This window comes from Hylobates moloch, unplaced genomic scaffold (genome assembly GCF_009828535.3).
Source record: "Hylobates moloch isolate HMO894 unplaced genomic scaffold, HMol_V3 SCAFFOLD_1, whole genome shotgun sequence".
In the NCBI taxonomy this organism is placed as follows: Eukaryota; Metazoa; Chordata; class Mammalia; order Primates; family Hylobatidae; genus Hylobates; species Hylobates moloch.
In genome coordinates this window covers 146,127,986-146,149,049 of record NW_026652276.1, presented here as the reverse complement: position 1 = coordinate 146,149,049, position 21,064 = coordinate 146,127,986, and the positions used below count along the sequence as shown (strand labels likewise).

Here is a 21,064-nt window from a genome sequence, read left to right as displayed (position 1 = left end):
CTAACAGAATAACGAGTATTGTTTGACCACTAAAACACAATTATCTCTAATTCTGTAAAATGTATTATGATTTAGTTTTAGAACACTTTGATTTTATCTTACCTTAAAACTATCACCTGTAAGACAGATGGGGTGAGTGAATTTTAAATACATCTCCATTAGGTAGGATTTAATTAGTATCTTCTTTTACCAAGCGATACAAAAGTGAGAATCCTAAGACCTGTGTTCAAGGCCGAGTTTTGCCACTCAGCAGCTAGGTGACCTTAGCCAAGTCCTCTACTCTATTGAGAGCTTCAGTTTCCTCTTCTGTAAAATGGGGATTCTATGCACTTTATAGGATGATTTCGAGGATAAGATGATCATTTTAATTATACATATTAGCTATCACTAGTATCACAATAACATAATGCAAAGAAAATAATAAAACAACTACAATTGGTTGTAAAAAATCTTTCTCTACAATTATAAAACAGTTATCTTGATATTAACAAAGTCAGGTTGTAGGAGGTGAGTCAGCTATGTGGACCACTGGAGTTACTGGAAGAGTGCATATTGTATAGGACAAAATACTGCTTACAAAATCACCACTCTGGTTCTCTACAAGTACCCTTCTAAGAGTAGTTAAGAACACATTTCCTAAATTACTTAGTTCTTTAGATGAAATGGAATTAACCAAACATATAATCAACTACAAGCCAGGAATTTTTCAAGTGTCTAATAGGTTCTTGTTTCTTTTTTTTTTTTTTTTTTTTTTTTTGAGATAGAGTCTCACTCTGTTGCCCAGGCTGGAGTACAGTGGCACAATCTCGGCTCACTGCAGCCTCCGCCTCGCAGATTCAAGTGATTCCCCTGCCTCAGCCTCCTGAGTAGCTGGGACTACAGGTGCCCGCCACTACGCCCGGCTAATTTTTGTATTTTTAGTAGAGATGGGGTTTCGCCATGTTGGTCAGGCTGCTCTTGAACTCCTGACTTCAGGTGATCCACCCACCTCGGCCTCCCAAAAGGCTGGGATTACAGGCGTGAGCCACTGCGCCCAGCCATAAGTTCTTTTTCCTAAGTGCATGCTATAATGCAATTCATGTAATGCCACTGAGATTTCCTAAAGCCAACAAACAAAATTCTAAAATTGTACTGTTAAAGAAAACACTGAAGACTTATCCTTGATTGTTTTCCAAAGCTAACATCAACCTAACTCATTTATTCATTAAATGTCTAGATACCTACCTACAATGCACAAAGTCCTGTCTAGGTATTAGGGGCATATAATCTCTGTACTCAAGAGATATAGACTCTTTCTTTTTCTTCTTCTGCTTCAAGAGATAAGATCTCGTTATATTGCCCAGGCTGGTCTCAAATTCCTGGGCTCGAGTGAGCCTCCTGAGTAGTTGAGACTACTACTCACCATACATGGCAATAAAGATTCTAAAGTTAGAAGGACAAAGTGATGTTACCTAAATATGCCTGTGCTTCTGATATGACAAATAATCCGCCCCTGGTGCATGGCCCATAGAGCTCATCTTCATCTTTGGATGAATACAAGTGGACCTGCCATACTCCTCAGCCCTATGACATGTAAATCACAAAGCCAGGAATGAGGTCATTGTCTTATCACTTACCCCCAAAAGCTCTCAATGGCTCAACTCACCTAAGTCTTCCTCCTTTACTCTCTTCCTTCAGATCATAATTTCTGCAAATTTTTATAACAATTTTTTAAATGAGTAAACTGATCTGGAAAAAATATTTTTTTCAGTTTTATTTCAATAAAACAAGAGGCAACACTTGTTGTATAAAGTACTGCATATGGAGAACATTTACACAAATATACAAAAATTCAAAAAACTAAACTCCAGTTTATTTCCATAGCCTTAAGAAGGTAGGGAACACATAAAAATATCCAAAGTCATAGTTTATTCTTTAGGAATGTAAGCTCTAGGAATACAATTAGAAACAAATATATTTACTGTGAAAAGATTAGTATCACTAAATGATTAGAAATAAAGGTAAGAGGTACACAATAAGTTCCATATAAGAGAAAGCAACAATACGTGAAATAAAATCTTGGGTTTATGGTAAAAACTTCCTATTAAGACAAATGTACTCTAAAACTCTACTATAAAAAAACACAAAAACATCTCCCAAAATGTTCATTGTTAGTTCTTTAGACATGCACAAGTTACAAAGTATAGAAGACAATATATTTATGCTCTCTGATGAAGAATTTAACAATATTAAACATAAATCTGAATAACTCAAAGTACTGAGTACAATTTTACTAAGCAACAAATGTAGAAGTATAAATTCATGCTCATTAAAGGACTAGAGAATTTTAATTTTTCATGCAAAGACTGGGAAGACACTATTATACATTAATTTCTATCTACAATGCTTAAAGTACCCATCAAATTATTTTTCTTTTTAAGTGGTTTTTAAAAAATATTTTTCAGTTACATTATTCAACATATATATATTTCCTTGATGTGCTTCCCTTTAATATAGATTTATTGTGCCTAAACGCAAACGTTAACCTGCCTTATTTTAAATATTTGTTTAAAATTATGTCTCAGAGTACATCTGTTCTCCATAATTCAAGTTTTAACATTTTAGTTTTATTCTTCCAAAATAGGCAAAATTCCTTAAAACTGGGATCATTTTGATCTATTTTGGTTTTAAAAATATATTTCCCTTTAATTCAACTTTTTTAAAAAAATGAGTAATATCTGCTGAGCAGTTGCCTCACAATTGAAAAGGGCAATGAAATATTGCTTTTTCAAAACAAACTTCAGTCATCATTTAAATGCTGAGAATTCCAACTCTTCAAGTCTAGAGAGCTTGCCTTAAAAATTTCCATAATGGTATACAAAGGACTCCAGGGTGCTTTCCTGTGGCTTCAGGAAGGGAAGGGAAGACATTTGCCCTGGGTAGTCTGGGACAGTCCCTTGAAAAGTCTACTTTGTTTCTCTCCCCACTTGGATTCCAAAAAGCTAGTGCTGGCTCCAGTGCCACCAGAATACTCCAGGCCGTTGAGTTTTCAAATGTGAGAGGTTGGGTGATTTCAAGAATCTATAGAGATTTAAAATGTGCAATGAAGCCACAATTTCTGTTCAGATCCTCTGAAATATGGGGTGTAAGACCCCAATTTTATATGGAATCCTTCTCATGATAAAAATATTATTCTGGATACTTAGGAGGTCTGTGACCATCAGCATCTTTATAAGAAAGTGACCTACAAAAGCTACCCCAACTTTCAAATTTGAAAGTTAAGTGGGGAGAAAGTAGTATGGATAATAGTAATGGTTACCATAGTTAAGATTATCCAATTTTCATAATTTCTATAAAAACTTTCAATGTGTAATCCTTATTTGAAATAGTATCAAAGGAACTATAAAAGAATTTTCTTGTTAACATAACTCCACTCTCCAGAAAATCAATTAGTGCAAATCATTTGAAGCAAAAAATCAGAACCATTTCACTGAGTAAGCCTTCAGAGATTTTTTTAAAAGAATATACAAATGCAAATTTGTTGTGCAGTATATAAAAGGGTGGCACCCCTTTTCATACTTAAAATTTCAGGCATTTACAGCTCTGATTCAATTTATAGTTAACAAGAAAAATATAAAGTGTTACTTTTTTACTGCAAAAATAAGGATCATTAGCAATTTAGAATTCAAATACTTAAGAAGCCATATGTCAATATTATTAAACTAATTAATTAGCTGTCAAAACCAATGAAGATTATAATGATCTAGTGTCTGACACATTTGATCTAGGGCTGTGAGACCACTGGGAATTCTACATATTAGACAAGTAATTTGTTTGCACTCTGTTACTTTCTTCTCATAAAAATCACTTGGGAACCTTGTTAAGAATGCAAATTCTAATTTAGTAGACCTAGAGTGGCACGAAATTCTGCATTTTTAACAAGATACCAGATAACACCAATCCTACTTACTGGTCCACAGACCACACAGCTAGCAAAGGTCTAGAGAGGTCTAAATGAGGTTCCATTACAGTGGTAGAACATGAAAATCTGATCTCTCAGCTGTGTCAGCTAACATTTCCTCAAACTTATTCTACAATGTTTCCTAAGCACCTCAACTTGCTTAAAATGCCAATCTTACAAATTAGTTTTTAATAATACCAATACCATTAATAACTATGCACAGGGGAAATTCATTGTTAAAGAATGACAAAAAGACGTCTGTAAATTCACAGTGACATTTTACAAATATTTTAAATTGTACACAGGGTTCCTATTAAGTTAATACAATATCAAGTTTCACTGCCTGATTGCCTTACAGTTCTTAACTACAATTTATGGCAATAGATCTTATTCCATTACGTTACTGGAGCTAAAAAAAAATCAAATTCATTTATGTCAAAATCCACATTGTAAACAGGGCTAATGAATGAAAACGAGTTCATGCTTTTTGAAGAATTCGGTTTAAACTGGTAGCCAAAGCAGTTGCAGTCAAAACTATGTTCAGAGTATAAATGCTTTGGCAGCCTTCAAAGCATACAAATTTTTCATATATCTGAGCTCTGCATAAGCAGGTACAAGAGGAAAACACTAGCATGCTCTCTTGGTGACTACAGCGAGGGACTATGAAGAAGGAAACCGCTGTGTGGTCACAGTGAAAAAGAGCCAAGAACTGGACAGCTCCTTAGGCCTTCCTCAACAGTCAGCTGACTCAGCCTCAGCCCTGCTTTCTCTCTCTCTGAATGATGACTTAAGTACACTTGCTTTACAGGGGAACCGCAACCACAGCCAAAAGGACCACCGCTAGCAAACACCAAACTTTTATTTCCATCTAGAGGTCACATACAGATACATACAAGTTTGTTTCAACTTCTGCCATATCGTCTTTTTTATTTTTACTTTTTAGTTGGGAGGTAACTAAATTGATTATTTTTTTGATATCATACTATTTAAAATAGGCCTGTTCACTAACAAGAAAGACATTTTTTTCGTATTTTAAATTTAAGAACACAAACATAAACAACTTTAGTTAATATATAAATGTCCTTTGTCCATATTTCACTATCTTTATTTTCTTTCATGACATTTTATAGATGAAAAATGTATTTGCAGACAAACAATTCCATATTATACAGTGGCATCTTGAGAGCTGTGTTGCAAGATTTACACTGATTTCCAGGAAGTCTTCCAATGACATATGCTCTGAATTACAGGAGTCCAAACTAACTAGGATTTCCAAAGTCCAGCAGTAGGGTAAATCAGCTTTACGGCCTATTATACCTTAATAATTGAAAGGGATCTTCACCTGCTAAATCCAGATCAAACACTTCAAAACAACACACCTACCAGCAATCTGATTTTTGATACAAAAATGTTTCAAAGATAACAACAGAAATGCCTCTACCCATCCCCTGGAATCATATAATATTCTAGGTACTAGGTTACCAGGCATTTTCCAGGACTTTGAGCAAATTGTTCTAATCATAAAGATGATCTGCTTACAAATATTTTCATCAGCTGCTTTTCATACACATCATTTTTGTGTTTCCACACGCCTGTTTTTCAGATTGGCTTCCTGACCAGGAGTTGGAGAATTCCTGGAGTTGTGCCTCTGCCCCATCCTCTATAAAACAGTTCCCATACATGGAGACTCCCTTTGACTCTGAAGGCCAAACACACAGCCACCAGAATAGGAGCTATTAAAAAACCAAACCAAACCAAAACAAGAAAAACCACCTTACAACCTCACATGAGACATAACCAGCTTGATTAGACAACCTGTCAAAATTTATTGTCACTGACAATCTTAGGGCAACAATAACAAATAAGAGGAGGGAAAAAAAAAAAAGACTCAAACCAATGGGAAAAAATCTTAATCAAGAAATAACAAAACCATATTTCAACTTACTGCAACCTAGACAATCTTCCCTTCATAAAGTCAGGGGAGCCTTCAGAATTTAAGACATCAGGGCTCCTGTCAAGAATATGGATGAAAGACCCAGGGTACTTTCATAAAGAAGCAAAGTTGTATTTCCAGGTTCACTGGGTTATGGGAGAAAAATATGTTACTAATTAATCTGTGGACAGAGTAATGCTAATACTAGGAGGTCTCTGCTGACCTGATTGATGCTTCATTGGAAGTTCAGTTCTTTCTGAAACGTAAATAAGCTTTTCTTCTTGGAGACTACAAGCGGAAAACCTATTGGCATCTGTCCCAGCCCCACAACCAACAGCAGATGATGGGTTATGTGGGACTGTGACACCACTGACTTGTTCAAAGGATTTACTAAATACAGTCGCTGCGGTCTTAGCCAAACCATGGCTACTAGGCTTAGGTAGGGATTGGCTGGTTGTTAAAGTAAGTCTCTTCAAAGAGAGAAGCTCAAGATTCTCACTTTGGGCTCTCTGAGTTTGTTTTCGAGCAAAGTGATCTTTGCAAGATTCCCCTGTAGTTTCTTTTTCTTTTCCTCCAGTTTTGCTTCCTCCTGACCGTCTGTGGTTCTTTCCTATACTTGTCTTGTTACTACAATTGTGACTACTGTTTGATAAACCCGACTGGCTGGTACTAGACGCAGCCCTGGAATAAAATCCCTCGTCAACTTCAGATATCTCCATCAGTTCTTCTTGACCTGTTAATTCTGTATTTCCTAAACAAAGAAATGACAAAGATTAATTAACATTAAGTATTTTAAGCAATCTTTTTAAATGATTAACACCAAATCAGTTACACTTTAAATAAATTAAGCTTTAGCATAATTTATAAAGCAACAGATTATAGAAAATCAAAGGATAAATCAAAACATTTATTATAAAAATGTCAAAAATAGTTCACTGTAATTAAATGACATAATTTATAGTGTATTAAACAAAAAGCATGCCATAAACCATACCCCATTATGTTTTTAGAAAGAATTCTCCTATTCATGCAAAAGATAAGAAACAATTAGAAATATTATCACGCAGTAAAACTAGGGGTGAACTCTCCTTCAGTAGCAAAGCAGTATAAAATCAAAGCTCTTACCAAGGAACTTTTAAAAAATTGGTATTAGAATACTTTAAAGACTTTTTTAGAAGGTTGCACTCTATATTGTAGATTATTTTATCAAATTAAAAAAATCTAGACTATAAGTATCACAAGCTCAAACATAAAATTCTATATACATTATCCTTCATAACAAAGATGGCAAAAAGACAAAGCTGAAAAAGTAATTTTAGAACTCCAAACGTAAGCAGAAAATTATTTTAGAAGGAATTTTCTGCCTCAGTTTTCATAACAATTTACTCAAAGACAATATAGGTATAATCATTCCAAAGAGCATTAAGAGTCATTGAGAAATGTGGTGCATAATTCATGCATTTGGATTAGATTACATGCAAAATTTTTGTGACTGTGCAACTGCTGCTTAACATGCATCAGTGGCCCTTTGCCTTAAGATACCTTGGAGTGCAGCTATAAAGTGCTCTGCTAAAACTGCACTCTGCCAGGTGAGTTTATTCCATCCTCCATCATTTTTCTTACAGATTTTTGCCTCCTGATCTCTGGCAAGCCTTTGCTCTCAGTTCTAGGATCTGTGGCTGTTTCCTGCACACCCTGTATATGCTGAGCATCAATCTCTCCTAGTGTTCTGCCTTTTTCCCCATTCCCGGTTCTCTCTCCGGCCACATTTGTGACACTAATCTCAGGAATGACAAGGATGCCCAATTCAGTAGCATCATTATTGTTGTCAGGTTGCTCTAGAATTGAAGATGATAAGACAAAATGATGGATGAAAACAAAACAAAAATGCGAAATGAGAAAAGCAAAAGACTCAAAACAAAAATTAGATGACTGAATGTTATAAATTAAGCCAAATATTTGCACTGTAGTAATTTCCGTAATTTATAATACTCTGATGGCACCAGAGACAATAGGGTCATATTCTTTAATTTTAAATGATAAACAAAAAATTCACAGAGCATCAATTCACGTTCTCCATTTTTTCACACACACACATTTCACATGGAATATGAAAGATAAATTTTCTAATAAATCAAAATAAAATTTGTTTTTAAATTGTTCCTTTTGTGTTCTTTGGGTAATTTTCTAGTGTTTTTAAGATAACATGGTGACCACCTAAATTTATGTCAAGTCTTAGGTAAATGTTCAAGGATCTACATCCAAACCTTTAGCTTTTGTCAACATTAGAAACCAAGCCACATAGAAGTTCCCCTTTGTACTCTTAAAATTCTAGTTTTTTTATTAGGCTACATTGAGACTGACTTAATAAACCATGATATTTGGGAAAATGCTTATTCACATATGATATCACGGTTAGTAATGCCAAAGGTATACTTTTTGTCTCACATATACATCATCTATTATTAACAGCAAATATTAATGTGGCTGTGATATAGTTAAGCAGTTGATTTATTCAGACTCATACCAATTTCATAAATTTAGTTCATTACTAGACTGGAGAAAAATAAAAATGGATTTGGAAAAACAAATTCGCTGTCAGCCCTTTATCTGAAAACAGCCATTACAAATGAAACAAAGAAACAAAACTCCTAACTAGTTAATACCTGTAGACATGATTTTATTCTAGTCTTAAATGAGAAAGGCATAATGTTACAAGGAGTTATTCATGTAAATGGGAAAAAGTAACATAAATATACCTAGAAGGTGACAGTAGTGAAACAAAGTTCAAAGCAACATAAGACTATGTAAAACAGCATATACTTTTTAAAAACTGTAGACCACAAACCTGCTTATGGGACATCACCTACTGTTTTCAAATACTTTAGTGATAGTATTATCAGACTCCCACTAATGATGCTAAAGGCTGAGAAACAGTAACAGGTAGTAAAAGAACAAAGGCCAGAGCCACATATTCCTGTGGTTCCCTAACTTAGCTGCACATTGGTATCACCTGTGCATCTTTAAAAACTGCTGATGCCTGGCTCCAACCCCCAAATATTCTAATTTATAATTAGGGTGAGATATGACCTGGGCATAAGATTTTTTAAAAGCCCCAGGTGACTAATGTGTAACAAAGTCTGGGAATAACTGCTCTATTCTGATTCTTTCAAATTTTAAAAACTTAAGATAAAAGTTGTTACGGGTGCCTTGGATACTCCATACCAAGCAGCAATATGCACTTCTGGGAGCCCCTCCTCAAAGCTTCATGGTGCCTCGCACTGCTGAGCCAACATGCTGGTATAATTATTTCCCCTTAATTAGTGCTTCATAGGCTTTTGACTAAAGGCTCTAAATGAAGTTTTTATTTCCTAGATAGGCTGAAGAATGTTGGTGACGTAGTAGTGCACTGCTGCTTCTGGGTGCTCTGTAATAAAGGTTTAATGAAACTAAAAATCTCCAACCAAGCCTGTTTCCAATTGCTAACAACTGTCTTTCAAGTGAGAGCAAATAAATTCTTATTGAGATACATGCCAGAGGTCACTGCAACTGTGATAAAATCACCATGGCACTGTGGAGTGACAGCCAAGACTTTGTTTATTTACATTGTAGAATGTAGATCTGTTTCACAAAAGATCTACTGAAGGGATCTCCAGTCCAAAAAAAAAAAAAAAAAAAAAAAAAATCAAACTTTGGAAATTATCCAGACATAAAAAAGGCAGTGAACATTAAAATTTAACAAAAATTTAAAAGCTAAGCATAGGTGGCCTAATAGAATACAGAACAATACTTACATTGAATTGCCCTACGTCGCTTTCTTGAGAGTGTTCACATATATTATTCAACTGTAATCTCACAAAAATCTATTAGTGAGCCTCTGAAGCAGGCAATTTGATTCCCATTTACAGACAAGGAAACTGAAGTTCAGGAAGAGCTACACAACTATTCAGTGGTGGAAGCTAACCAGTAAAATCTTTTAACTTCAAATGTCTCTTCTAACATACTATAAATATTAATTCTAACTCTCCAATTCATTTGAGTCCGTTTGAGTTAAATATCCTCTGACATCCCACAGTTAGGCTTAATTTATTCGTGTAGATTCCTGGCCATTTTACAAAAAGCAAATAATTTACTTTGAATGGAGAGCCAGAGAAAAGAAAAGTCTGGAAGAAATCCTAGGAAAGTAATAACTCTTGAGTTTAGGTCTGTTTTTTTTTTTTTAATTGGGTCAATTTTTTAAGAGATGCCAATGAAAGCTGTTAATCTAAAATGGTGCTTCAATGGCAGAAATTTAGGATTTTGCAAGAAAAACTAGAAAATGACACGGAGAATATTACATAAAGCAGTACTAGGCAACTGAAATGTAATCACATTTATCAGAATAAAGGTCTGCAGCCCAAGAAGTAATGATATTACATTTAAAAAAATCATGGAATTAAATGGCAAGTAGAAAAATGAGATCATGTGTCTTCCCACAAGCACAAGTCTTTACCTAATTAATTGATATTTGTTATTACTCAAAAATGGTTAACAATGGCAGATTTTTTAAACTGCTTATTAAATTTACAAGAAGAGCAAGTAATTCTGTACAGAGCTAGAAAGCAAAGAAACATAATTCTCAGGAAAATTACAGAATAAAGAAAGATAAGTAATCTAAACAAACATTTGTTACCTAATCTTGCTCTCTATCAGCTCTCCGACTTCTTTCCCTATATAACTCTGTGACCCGACATTCCCACCCACACTGTCTTACTGCTTTCCTGGCTGCTGTCTTCTCCTGGTGGCTGAATGGCTCATTTCCTTACTTCAAATCTTTTTCAAAAATTTCCTTTACAGTGAAGTCTCCCTTGGTCAACCTATCCAAAGTTTTAATAGCCCCCACGTTTCACATACCCTCTTCCTTGTTTCTTCTTCTTAGTGCTTAACACTCTCTAACCTACAATTATTTATTTATCTTGTTTCCTAGACCTAAGTTCCATGAGGAAGGAGTTTTTAAAATTTTTGTCTAGTCACTACTATATATCTAGTACCTGGAAAAGTAGCTTGTATATAGTAGGCACTCAATACATCTTTTTTTGATGAATTGAGTGAATATTCTGTTATGAGATTAAATGATTAGAATAAATAAAAGTGAGAAAACATACAGAAGACATGAGAAGGGTAAGCTGTGAATGTGTTACTTGACTGGATAAATGAAATATATATAGCTTATGCTAATAAGAATTTTTGCATGTCAAAGAAAAGCAAAGCCTCTTTGTTTTGGAAAAGTGAAGGAGCCATCTCTAAAAGTAGGTTTAGCAAGATGCTTAGGTCAAAAGGATCATTTTTAAAATCTATTTGTTTATTATGTTATCCAGAGGATGGCATATATAGCTAAAGAGTAGAACTTAATCCTTTCTTTAAGAAAATTATATAGAAGATGCTGTAAGGGAATATAAATACGTAATAAAATAGATTTTGTTTATCCCAGAACTTAATCTATGCAAATGGAGTCATGATTAATCCACACCTTAAAAAAAAAACAACAAAAAACAAGTACTTGACTTCAAATAATTCAAAAAGCTCAAAAAAGATCCAAAGAGAAACTTCTCAGGATATACTTTATTTGTGTAACCCCCGATATGCACAAATAGGTAAACTCTCCACATGTAGAAATGAAAGTTAAAGAATACTTTTAATAGACATTTCCAAATTAGTTCTCAAAGGTACTCAAACAATTTTGCCCAAAAAAATTTCTTCCAGCTTTAAGAAAAAAAGTGAAGCAAATTGCACATATTATTAAAACTGATGAAGAAAAGTTGTGATTTCTCTCAAATGTCATTTTATAATCCCAAATATCTATTCTATTATGTCACTTACAAAACCACTTTAGCTTTTGCTTTTATTTGTTTTATGGCTGCCATATTTACTAAAGGTGATAATTTTAATAAAAGAATACTTTATTTATTCATAGAATTTATAAATCTCTGTACTCAGATTACTTTGAGTCTAAAGGCATCTGGCTATGACATGGGGTGCTTATGAACTTATTTGTGAAAATAAGCTGAAGCTTTAAAAATATAATTTATTATTTGTCTGCATCATACAATTTTTTACATGAATTACGAAAAATATTTTAACTTAGAATAAACCCCAAAACAAAGTCATACACATTCTTTTACAATTTATGAGATGTAGATATTTTAAATGCCATAAAATACCAGAACAAATATCCTTTAATGTAGTCATTTTATGTTTATAATATATTCTGTTCAATGGAGAAAAATGTTATCTGTATTCATTAAGCTATTCCTTACAGTGTTATTTATAATAGCAAAACTCAGAAGCAAATTTCTTAACATATTAGAAGAATGATTAAGCAAATGATGGAATATCAACTCAATGTGATATTATGTAGCCATTAAAATAACTGTATTTACTAGGAGAACTAGGGAAAATGTCTGACAATATTAACTAAACAAAAACAAAATACCAAAAACATTTAAATAGAGTACAACCATGAAAACATACATGCATAGAAAAAACTAAATGAAAATTCTTTAAATACTGGAATTATAAGTAAATATCCCCTAACCTAGTTTACTATCATGTTGTTATACTGTTCTTCAACAAAACAGGAAAAGAAAGAACAACTTGCTCACCCTATGTTATACATTTCTTTATCATTCGCTCACTTATTCATGCATTCAACTGAAATTTGTTGAGCACCTGTAATATGTCAGACATTGTTTTAGATGCTGGGGATACAACAGCCAAAAAGATAGATTCTTCCCTCACTATATAATAAGGGAACAGAGCTCAGACTGTAATATCAGAACCAAGTAAACAAGATAATTTAAATAGCAGAAAATGCAATAAAAAAATAAGATGGGAAAGAGTAAGTAGGGTAGTAGGGGATAAAAGTACTTAGATGGGTGGTCTGGGAAAACCTCTTTGAAGAAGAGATGTTTAAGCTGAGGTTTGAATGATGAAAAACTGCTAGCCACACAACAATGTGGAGTAAGGGAAGTCAAGGTACCTTTCACTATTCAAATTCCAGCTCAAATACTCCAAATAACTAGACAATGCCCCTAAGGCAGAATGGCTTAGTATGTTGAAGTGTTAGAATGAAGGTGTCTAATGAACCAGGGTGAGAGTGGTCTTAAAGTGAGGTCAAAGCAGTAGTCAAGACGTCATATCACCAGGGTCACATATGCCATAGTACGAAGTCTGGATTTTATTGTGATTACAGTGGATAGCCATTGACAGCTACATGGAAAAACTATTTGCATACTTTCATACTTTACTAGTCTTTTTTATCAATAGAAGTCACATTCACATAACACAAAATACTGAGCATGAATTGTGTCCCAAGTCAGAAAGAACAGCACTGTGGCAATGCTTAACCTGGGCCAGTACTTACAAGGCAGATTAGAGGAAAGGAAAGCTATCACAGAAACACAGGATGGGACCCTGCAGTTAAAGGGCTGCACTCTGAGCAAGGGCAAAAACAGACTAAGATGTCAAAATCTGAGCTCTGAAGCAGTTAAGTAGACTTTCTAGGTAAGAAAAGAGCAGCCTGGGGCATACAGAAAAACAGTCTGGAACAAGACAATTTATATAGATAGACACACCAGTTAGGAGCTATTAGCAGTTTGCATAAGAGAAAAACAGTCAGATCTTTAGCTTTAGTTGTATACATGGTAAATGACAGAATTCTCCTTATTGAGGTGGATTCAATTACTCTCAGTAACTCCTTTTGTCATCTTTATTAAGTCTCAAGTTTTAAATAAAATCCAATAGAGAATTGCAACATAAGACTGCTGCAGGACCAGGTGAATCCTTTATGATTATTACAGATCCTCATGACCACATAGCACAGACCAAAAACAGGTCAGCAACATCTATTACAAAACTACCTGTAAAAGCTTATTTCTTCCTTGGTGTGCAATGTGCAGCAAATGCTCATAAAAAGGTGGAGAAAGCAGGAGTGCTCAATAATCAATAATAATAAATAATAACTTTCTTAACTACAGCAAGATTTATGTAAGTCCCCCTTAGTAAAAATGTAGAATACAATAATTTACAAACAAGTTTTTTTTGCCTCATAAGACCAATAATTCTGTCTCTGGCTGGAAAATTTTTTAACTTCATTTTACCTGGAAATAAAATGAGAGTTTTTTTCTTCAAAAATTGTCTAAGTCAGGATTCTGTACACAGTCTTTCTCTCCTCTCTCAAACTTAATATCCACATGTGTCAAACATATCAACGTATTTCAGCTCTTTGGTTAATATGTCTTTTTTCCTTGAGTAATCTAATATTTCCTAATATTTTATTTTGTCCTCCATGGAAGTTCCATATTGAAAATGTCAGTTAAAATTCACAAAATTTTTGGTAAGAAAGAAATGCTTATTTTTGTCCAAATGTTTTATCTTCTATATTGGGAAAGAAAATCTGTTCCTCAAATAGCATTTTAGAATCTGAAAGTAATGGAGCTTCTCAAAACGATACTAAAAGTATTTACATTTTTTAAAATAAAACTGCTAGATAATTTTTTATTTTCTAAATTTCCTTAATAAGTATAGACAACCTTTAAAATAAAAACATACACATTATAAATTTTTAATTGCCGATGTAAAAATTATTCCAATAGACAATTCTTTAAAGTTCACTACTTTGGGGTTTAAAATTATTACCATTTCTTTGTTTTTCAAAATGCTTCTTAACTGTTAGCAACATTATTTCTCCTCAACTGAAGACTTTACTCATAGATGTAAAATCAGATTTACAAAATAAATGTTCCATTTCAAGATTTATTACAATTTACCTTTTGTAGTACCTAGAAAGACAACCTTAAATGCTTAAAAATATTTATAAACAATTATAATTTATAATTTTACTAAAATACACCCATTACAATTTTTCAGATTTGTTCAACAATTAGTACTTCCTTGCTTTATCAATGTTATTATACAGTAGAAATGTATTAAAATTTTCTAAATCAATAACCAGTTTTAAATGTTTTCCAATATGAATTGCAATCTTTTATTCTTTTCTTTTTTCATCTAATAAGCTAGTACTAAACCACTGAATAAGCAAATTATGAAACAAATCACTTCTTTTTTTTTAATCTCTTTGAACTCTGTTATAATCATTTAACTTTATTTAAATATGATGGCATCCGTTAAACAGAAGCGATTATTTTAAATGCTGAAAAATGCAATAAAACTGCTTTAACAACATGAAACTGTACTTTCTTTTTATTTCAACTACATAAATTTCATTTAGTCTGATTTTTCACATAAACACTGCATATAATTAAATATTCTAAAATTCTTGCAGTATTTATTTTGCATCAAGTTAGAAGACTTAAAAATATATACAGTTGCTATTTTTAATTCTTTTTTACTACTTAAAATTTTGTACTCTTGGATCCCCTAACTGAAAATAATTAAATGCATTGTTATTAAAATAAACCATTTAACATATTCCAGGACCAAAAGTAGGGAAACATTGAAAGTATCTTGTTTATAAACATTCCTTTTATTATTGATACCTACTAGTTGCAAACAGTTATAACTGTACATAAATAAGAAACATAAATTTTGTCTATGTAATTTCTATTTTTATGTTAACTTGGGATTGAAACAATAACAACATTTTTAAAATCCTTACTGTAATAGTGATATACACATTAGATAATAAAGTTAGAGTACTGTACCCCAGTACCACAGAACATACAAAAAAATCTTTAAAGTAATTGTTACTATCATATAACATGTGTACTTTTGCATTTGATGCTATACTCAAACTAAACGAGTTTAACTCAAATTGAGAAAATCCAAATTACAAGTTTCAAAAACTTACAGTTTTGGGAAAGTACTAAAGAATCACAGGACAATTTGAATAGCAAACTAGCTAATAAAAACTTATTAAGAATATACTTATTGTGTAGCTAGTAAAACAAACAAAACTGTTCTTAATTAATTAATAATCTACCTTTATGTAGTGCTTTAAAGTATACCAAATGTTTTCACTTACTTGTCTCATTATCTCACAAAGGCACAAGTGGGAAGAATGATGGGCAGCAATAAAAAAATCAAGATTCCACTGGATAAGCCTTTTGATTAGTTGGCAAAAAATATAAGCACTCATTATTTGGAACTATAACTTAATTAGGGGACTTTTATAGAATGAATGACTGGTATTACAATAACTATTTTGAAAGAAAGGAGGAAATCTCTTACATTGTTCCAAGTATAGATAATTTCTTAAAAAGTGAAAGAAGAATGAGTAATCATTGTAGTAGTAGTTGTGGTGAACAGCGAGAAAATAGCAATTAGATTTGCTCTAGAAAAGGTGGAAGGAATGGAAAAACAGAAGGAAATAAACAAGTATAAATTGTATACTAGAATACTGGAGTGGTAGAGAACTTTTCAGGGACTTAAGAAAAGGGGCTTTTTTAAATAGCTGAAATGGTAGATGATGAAGGTATCTTTGGAAACGACATTTAAGAATGACTATAGCATTAAAGCATGATTATAAAGAAATAACTTTCTATTTTCCTTTAACTTTTTATTTTTAAAAGGAAATAAATATTTAATTAAAATTGAATTTTAATTATTAACTTGAAAAATTAATGAATTATTTTACTAAATTTTCTCTCATTTTTCTTACTGGAATTTTCATTTTGACTTTTATTATGGTCATAATCTATTCAGTCTTCTCTAAACTTATTGAATGCTTTTTAAAGTTTATTTTATTACTATCTTTCTCCAACTGTGTTTTACTTTCAAATTATGACTTCCAGACAGCCCTCAATTTGTAGGTGACTTGAAAATCTATGTTTGAAAAAATACACCTTTGCCTTGAATTATTTGCCATCTATAGACTAAATTAAACACAATATGCATAAAAGAATAAGCAACACATAAAGCTTTTAATTCTGAAATTATGTTCCTTAAAAGTCAAAAGCAGCAATTCTACATTGTAATTGTATTTTCCAAACATATTTACTGACATAAAATTATGAAGTCGTTAGAATTTTCTCAAAGATTTAAACACAAAGTTTAAAAAATTTGAAAAACACATTAAGTTAAGCCATATCCATACAATGGTTTAACTTAAACTGAAAAGTGGGGCAAATCAAGCAAACACACCATTAGTTGTCAAACAGATATAATACCTCAGTTGAAACCAACCTTTCTTTAAAAATCATCCTATTTAATTGACATGAGGATGCACTGTCTGGTCAAAATTTAAATTATAGGTCCTTACAAACGTACCACTCTGGTGCGGGATGTTGATATACTGGTGGAGGCTATGAATGTGGGGTCATAAGGTATTTAAGAACTCTCTTATTTTCCACTCAATTTGGCTGTTAACCTAAAACTGCTCTAAAAAATAAAGTTTACTAAAAAAATAAAAATAAAAAACAGAGCCAAGCAAATAACAGGACTGGTCAAAATACAATTCTAGAAACTTGAGTTGATAACAACAGCAAAACCATGGCCAGGGCTGTGTATTCTGAAATGTGTAGAAATGTGAAGGATAAAGTAATTTTTAAACTTCCATTATAATACTTTCTATTAAAACATGTTGTGAATAATTCTTAACCTTAAGAAAAAAATGGCAGATCTATGAAGCATTAGAGAATCCTAAAATACATTCTAGAATAGCTTTAAAATATTTTAAAATGTGAACAATTAAAACTTTTCAAAATTCATTTTAAACACACTACAATGTGAGATTGGGCTGTAAAGAAAATTGAAAGATTCTTCTGTTACTGATAATAAAAGAGAATAAATGTCCACTAATTGCTCTAATTTAATGTATTTGTTGGCTGTGTAATAATTCTTGGTGACTCAGATATGCAAACACACCAGTACATTCACATGGCTTAATTACGTATATTCTTTCATGGTAAAGGGAGATGGGAAAAAAAAGCAAAAAGGCAAGTTTTACTTGGCTTCTTCCATGAGAAAACCTCATTCACTCCTTTCCCTCTTCTACCCAGAAAAGATAGAAAGAGGAGAAATTAAAGGAAGTGCAATAATAAATAAAGACAAATAAGTAAAAGAAAAACAGAAGAGCTCCAACAGAAAAAAAAAAGGGGGGCCAATTGCTTTCTTCTTCCCAAAAACTAGGAAAACAAAGAGGCAAGGAGAAAGAGAAAAAAAAGAATATTTCTTAAAGTTCATGGTTCTTGTCCCTTCTCCTTTCCCAATCCTCATCACCACTGGCTTAGGGTGGGATATTCCTTGTTTCTACTGTATGATAGATACAGTTGAGGGTTTGGGAAGAAATTTGTCGTACTGTGAGGGTTGGTGTGGTGAGGGAATAGTAGGGATATGAGTGGGTGGAATGGGAAACACATTTAGAGTTCCATTAAATATAGAAACTCTAAATGTATTTTCACACAGCCATAAACTGAACTTACATTCCATAGTCCTATGTTTCAGAAACATCATGAGATAAAAAGGCTGCTGTGGCTCACCCTGGGATCTACAAGCCCTTTAAACATTGTTTCTAAAGAAATATATAAACAAATTTTGTTTTGATTTATATATAAATATTAACAATAGAATTATATATTAACACAATTAAATTTAAAAATCTATTTATAATTTGAGAATTGTCTATATATCTAAGAAGTACAGCAAAGGTGTCTACCTTCCCCACAGGAAGCCAGTGCCTGTTAGAGAGCCTAGAACAATGTGTTCAAGTAGGAAGCAGGACCATGAGGATGGAAAATAGAAACCTTTGAAATTCAGCCGAACATGGTAACTTTACTGCTCTAGAAGGGAAAGCCAAGACTACCCTAAAAAGGGAGGAGACTGCAACCTACCTGCAGAGGCAAATAAGAAGGACTTAGGAGTATTTTAGAGTCCACTAGATAAAGGGAATTCACACTAAAGAAGAGTGATAAACAAGGCTAAGCTGTATTCTGTATCTGTTCCATGCATGTGACTTACTTTTTATAGTTCATCACTTCTATATTCTCATCTGTGACTTTATTGTTATAATAAACAGGAGTTTCCCAAGTGTTAGAATTGTGAAGGGGGACAAGTGATAAGAATGCTACTTTAATGAGGGTACAATCCTAAGACAGAGTGCTAACCCCTCAAGTGGCAGCCAAAATGCAATCTGGAAGATATTTAAGAATCTGCTAGAAACAATACATTCAAGCAGTCTTTTCTCTTGTTTTGTAATTTTTTTCCTATAAAATATTTCTGGGAAATGGCTTCCATTTTGTTGCAGGGTACAGACCTCCTTGTTTAAATGTATGCCTGGACATGCACACATACTCTCTCTCATACACACACATATGCACAAATACAAGGGAACATCAATATTTCACATTTTTAACTGCAGGACCTACATTTATCTCCCAAATTCCCAATATGTCTACCTAAATAGCAAGAAGGAAAGTGGAAAAGAAATTAAAATTCATTCTTGTGCTTCCTTTAGCAGTAGCTTAGAAGCAATTATGGCCACAGTAACCACTATGATCTGCTTCATTGCCTCCGTGCCTGTTTTCACACATTAATGCCAAAACAGAAAAACCAATCTCAGGGTAAACCATATGTAATTAAATTACTTTCTACCTGTAATCTAGCCCCATTCAGTAGCATAATTTTCACTGAAGAAGCTGAAGTATGTTTAGACTGTATGTTTTAAATGGTGGCATAATTTGCCTTGCTATTGGCAAACATCACCGCCTCTTTTATGCTTTCCTATGGAACTTCCAAGAATTGCTACACTTTAAAAACACCAAAAATGATCACTAGGTAAGCTGGATAATCATTATTCTTTTTTGACATACAATCACCTAGATTCTTTAAGTGAAAACAATGGCAACTGTTCTCATCATCAACTTTCTAGTTTACCATAAATAGCTCCATTCTTCTCCTTCCCATTTTCTCTATAGAAACCACAACAGAACCGGTACTAAATATACCAAAAGGAACTACTATTTTCACCTCAGTTTACAGGAAGAAGAAAACAGAGAATGGATTTTGTTTTACCTCTAATATACATGTTTGCTTAGGGTAAAGAAGTAGCTTTTTGCTTCCCACCATGGTTACCTTCTGAGGAAGGTGATAATTTCCTTCTTAGACTGGTTGTTGACACTACAATAACTTCTAGACAGGAGGGAAGTTATACAAAGAATACGAAATTAAATAACAATAAAATAAAAGACACGGGAGGGAAATGGGAAAGCACTGAAAAAGCCATAGTGAATGAAATTGACTTCCAGTAAAATTTTAAAATAATAAAATGAAGCAGACAAGAAGGGATATATATATATACACACATACACACACAGAATCTTGAAAAAAAATTAACTTCAAGAAAATACAAACAACTAGTGTTGCATCAATACTATGGCATTCTTTACCAGAAAGTCCAGACAAAGTGTTTAAAGTCCCTATTAGTTGTTCTACTTCAATATGTAAATTCACCTGCTTAAGAGTTGAGAAATCAGAAATATTAATTAAGGAATATTTGCAAATACTTTTGAATACAAGCCCAAAATGTATGAGTAATTTTAAAATGCATTTTCCTTACTCTCCTACTGAAATAACAATTTCAAAATGAATATCATTTTTAAATAAATTTTCATTCATATGTGTAACATAAGGGGCTCCATTTTTCTTATTGCCTATTGCTCCTAGATAATAAATTAGGAGTTAAGGGCAACTCCACAGCTCTTTCTTCCAGACTACTATTTACTGAAGTTAGAAGTTATAGCACCATAAGTACAGTGAAAAATGTAAAACAATCAACAATGGTTTGACTTGAAGAGTTACGTATTTCTTACCATGTCTTTTCCACCTATGACCCCTTATTGACATGCTGGTTACTGCATTTCTTGATATTCGAGAGGAAGTTGGTGTGATTTCAACTTGAATACACCTTGTACCTTCCTTATTAGATTTCACGGGACCATGAGGCAATGAAGCCTTTATTGCATTAGCAACCTAAGGAGAAAAAATATAGTTGAAGATCAACATGAGCAGATGTATTATCTAACCCTTAGATAAAACATGATGCTAAACAGGCTTATACAAAGATGCTCTTCCCAAGCATTTTATAAGATGATACAGAAATCCTCTAAGATAAGAATAGGAGGCTCAGAGGGAAATTCATGGTTAAAACAATATGTAAATGACGAAGTTAAAAATTTCAAAATATTCAATTAGATTTC

The 21,064-nt window shown here is 32.9% G+C and overlaps 1 protein-coding gene across 8 annotated transcripts in view; it reads right to left on the bottom strand.

The window, feature by feature from the left end:
- The window catches only part of HYCC1 (hyccin PI4KA lipid kinase complex subunit 1), a 204,359-nt gene that overhangs the window by 44,730 nt on the left and 138,565 nt on the right, over window positions 1-21,064 (bottom strand). For 4 of the 8 annotated variants that reach the window (XM_058446527.1, XM_058446524.1, XM_058446521.1 and 1 more), the window contains 2 exons: window positions 20,678-20,837; window positions 1,734-6,624 (listed from right to left, as the gene is read on the bottom strand). In XM_058446527.1, the coding sequence (XP_058302510.1) occupies window positions 6,050-6,624; window positions 20,678-20,837 (735 nt within the window). In that variant the 3' untranslated portion in view covers window positions 1,734-6,049. Of the gene's footprint in view, window positions 1-1,733; window positions 6,625-7,415; window positions 7,712-20,677; window positions 20,838-21,064 lie in introns of those variants that run through there. The other 4 variants (XM_032759512.2, XM_032759504.2, XM_032759495.2 and 1 more) reach the window with 4 other exon arrangements.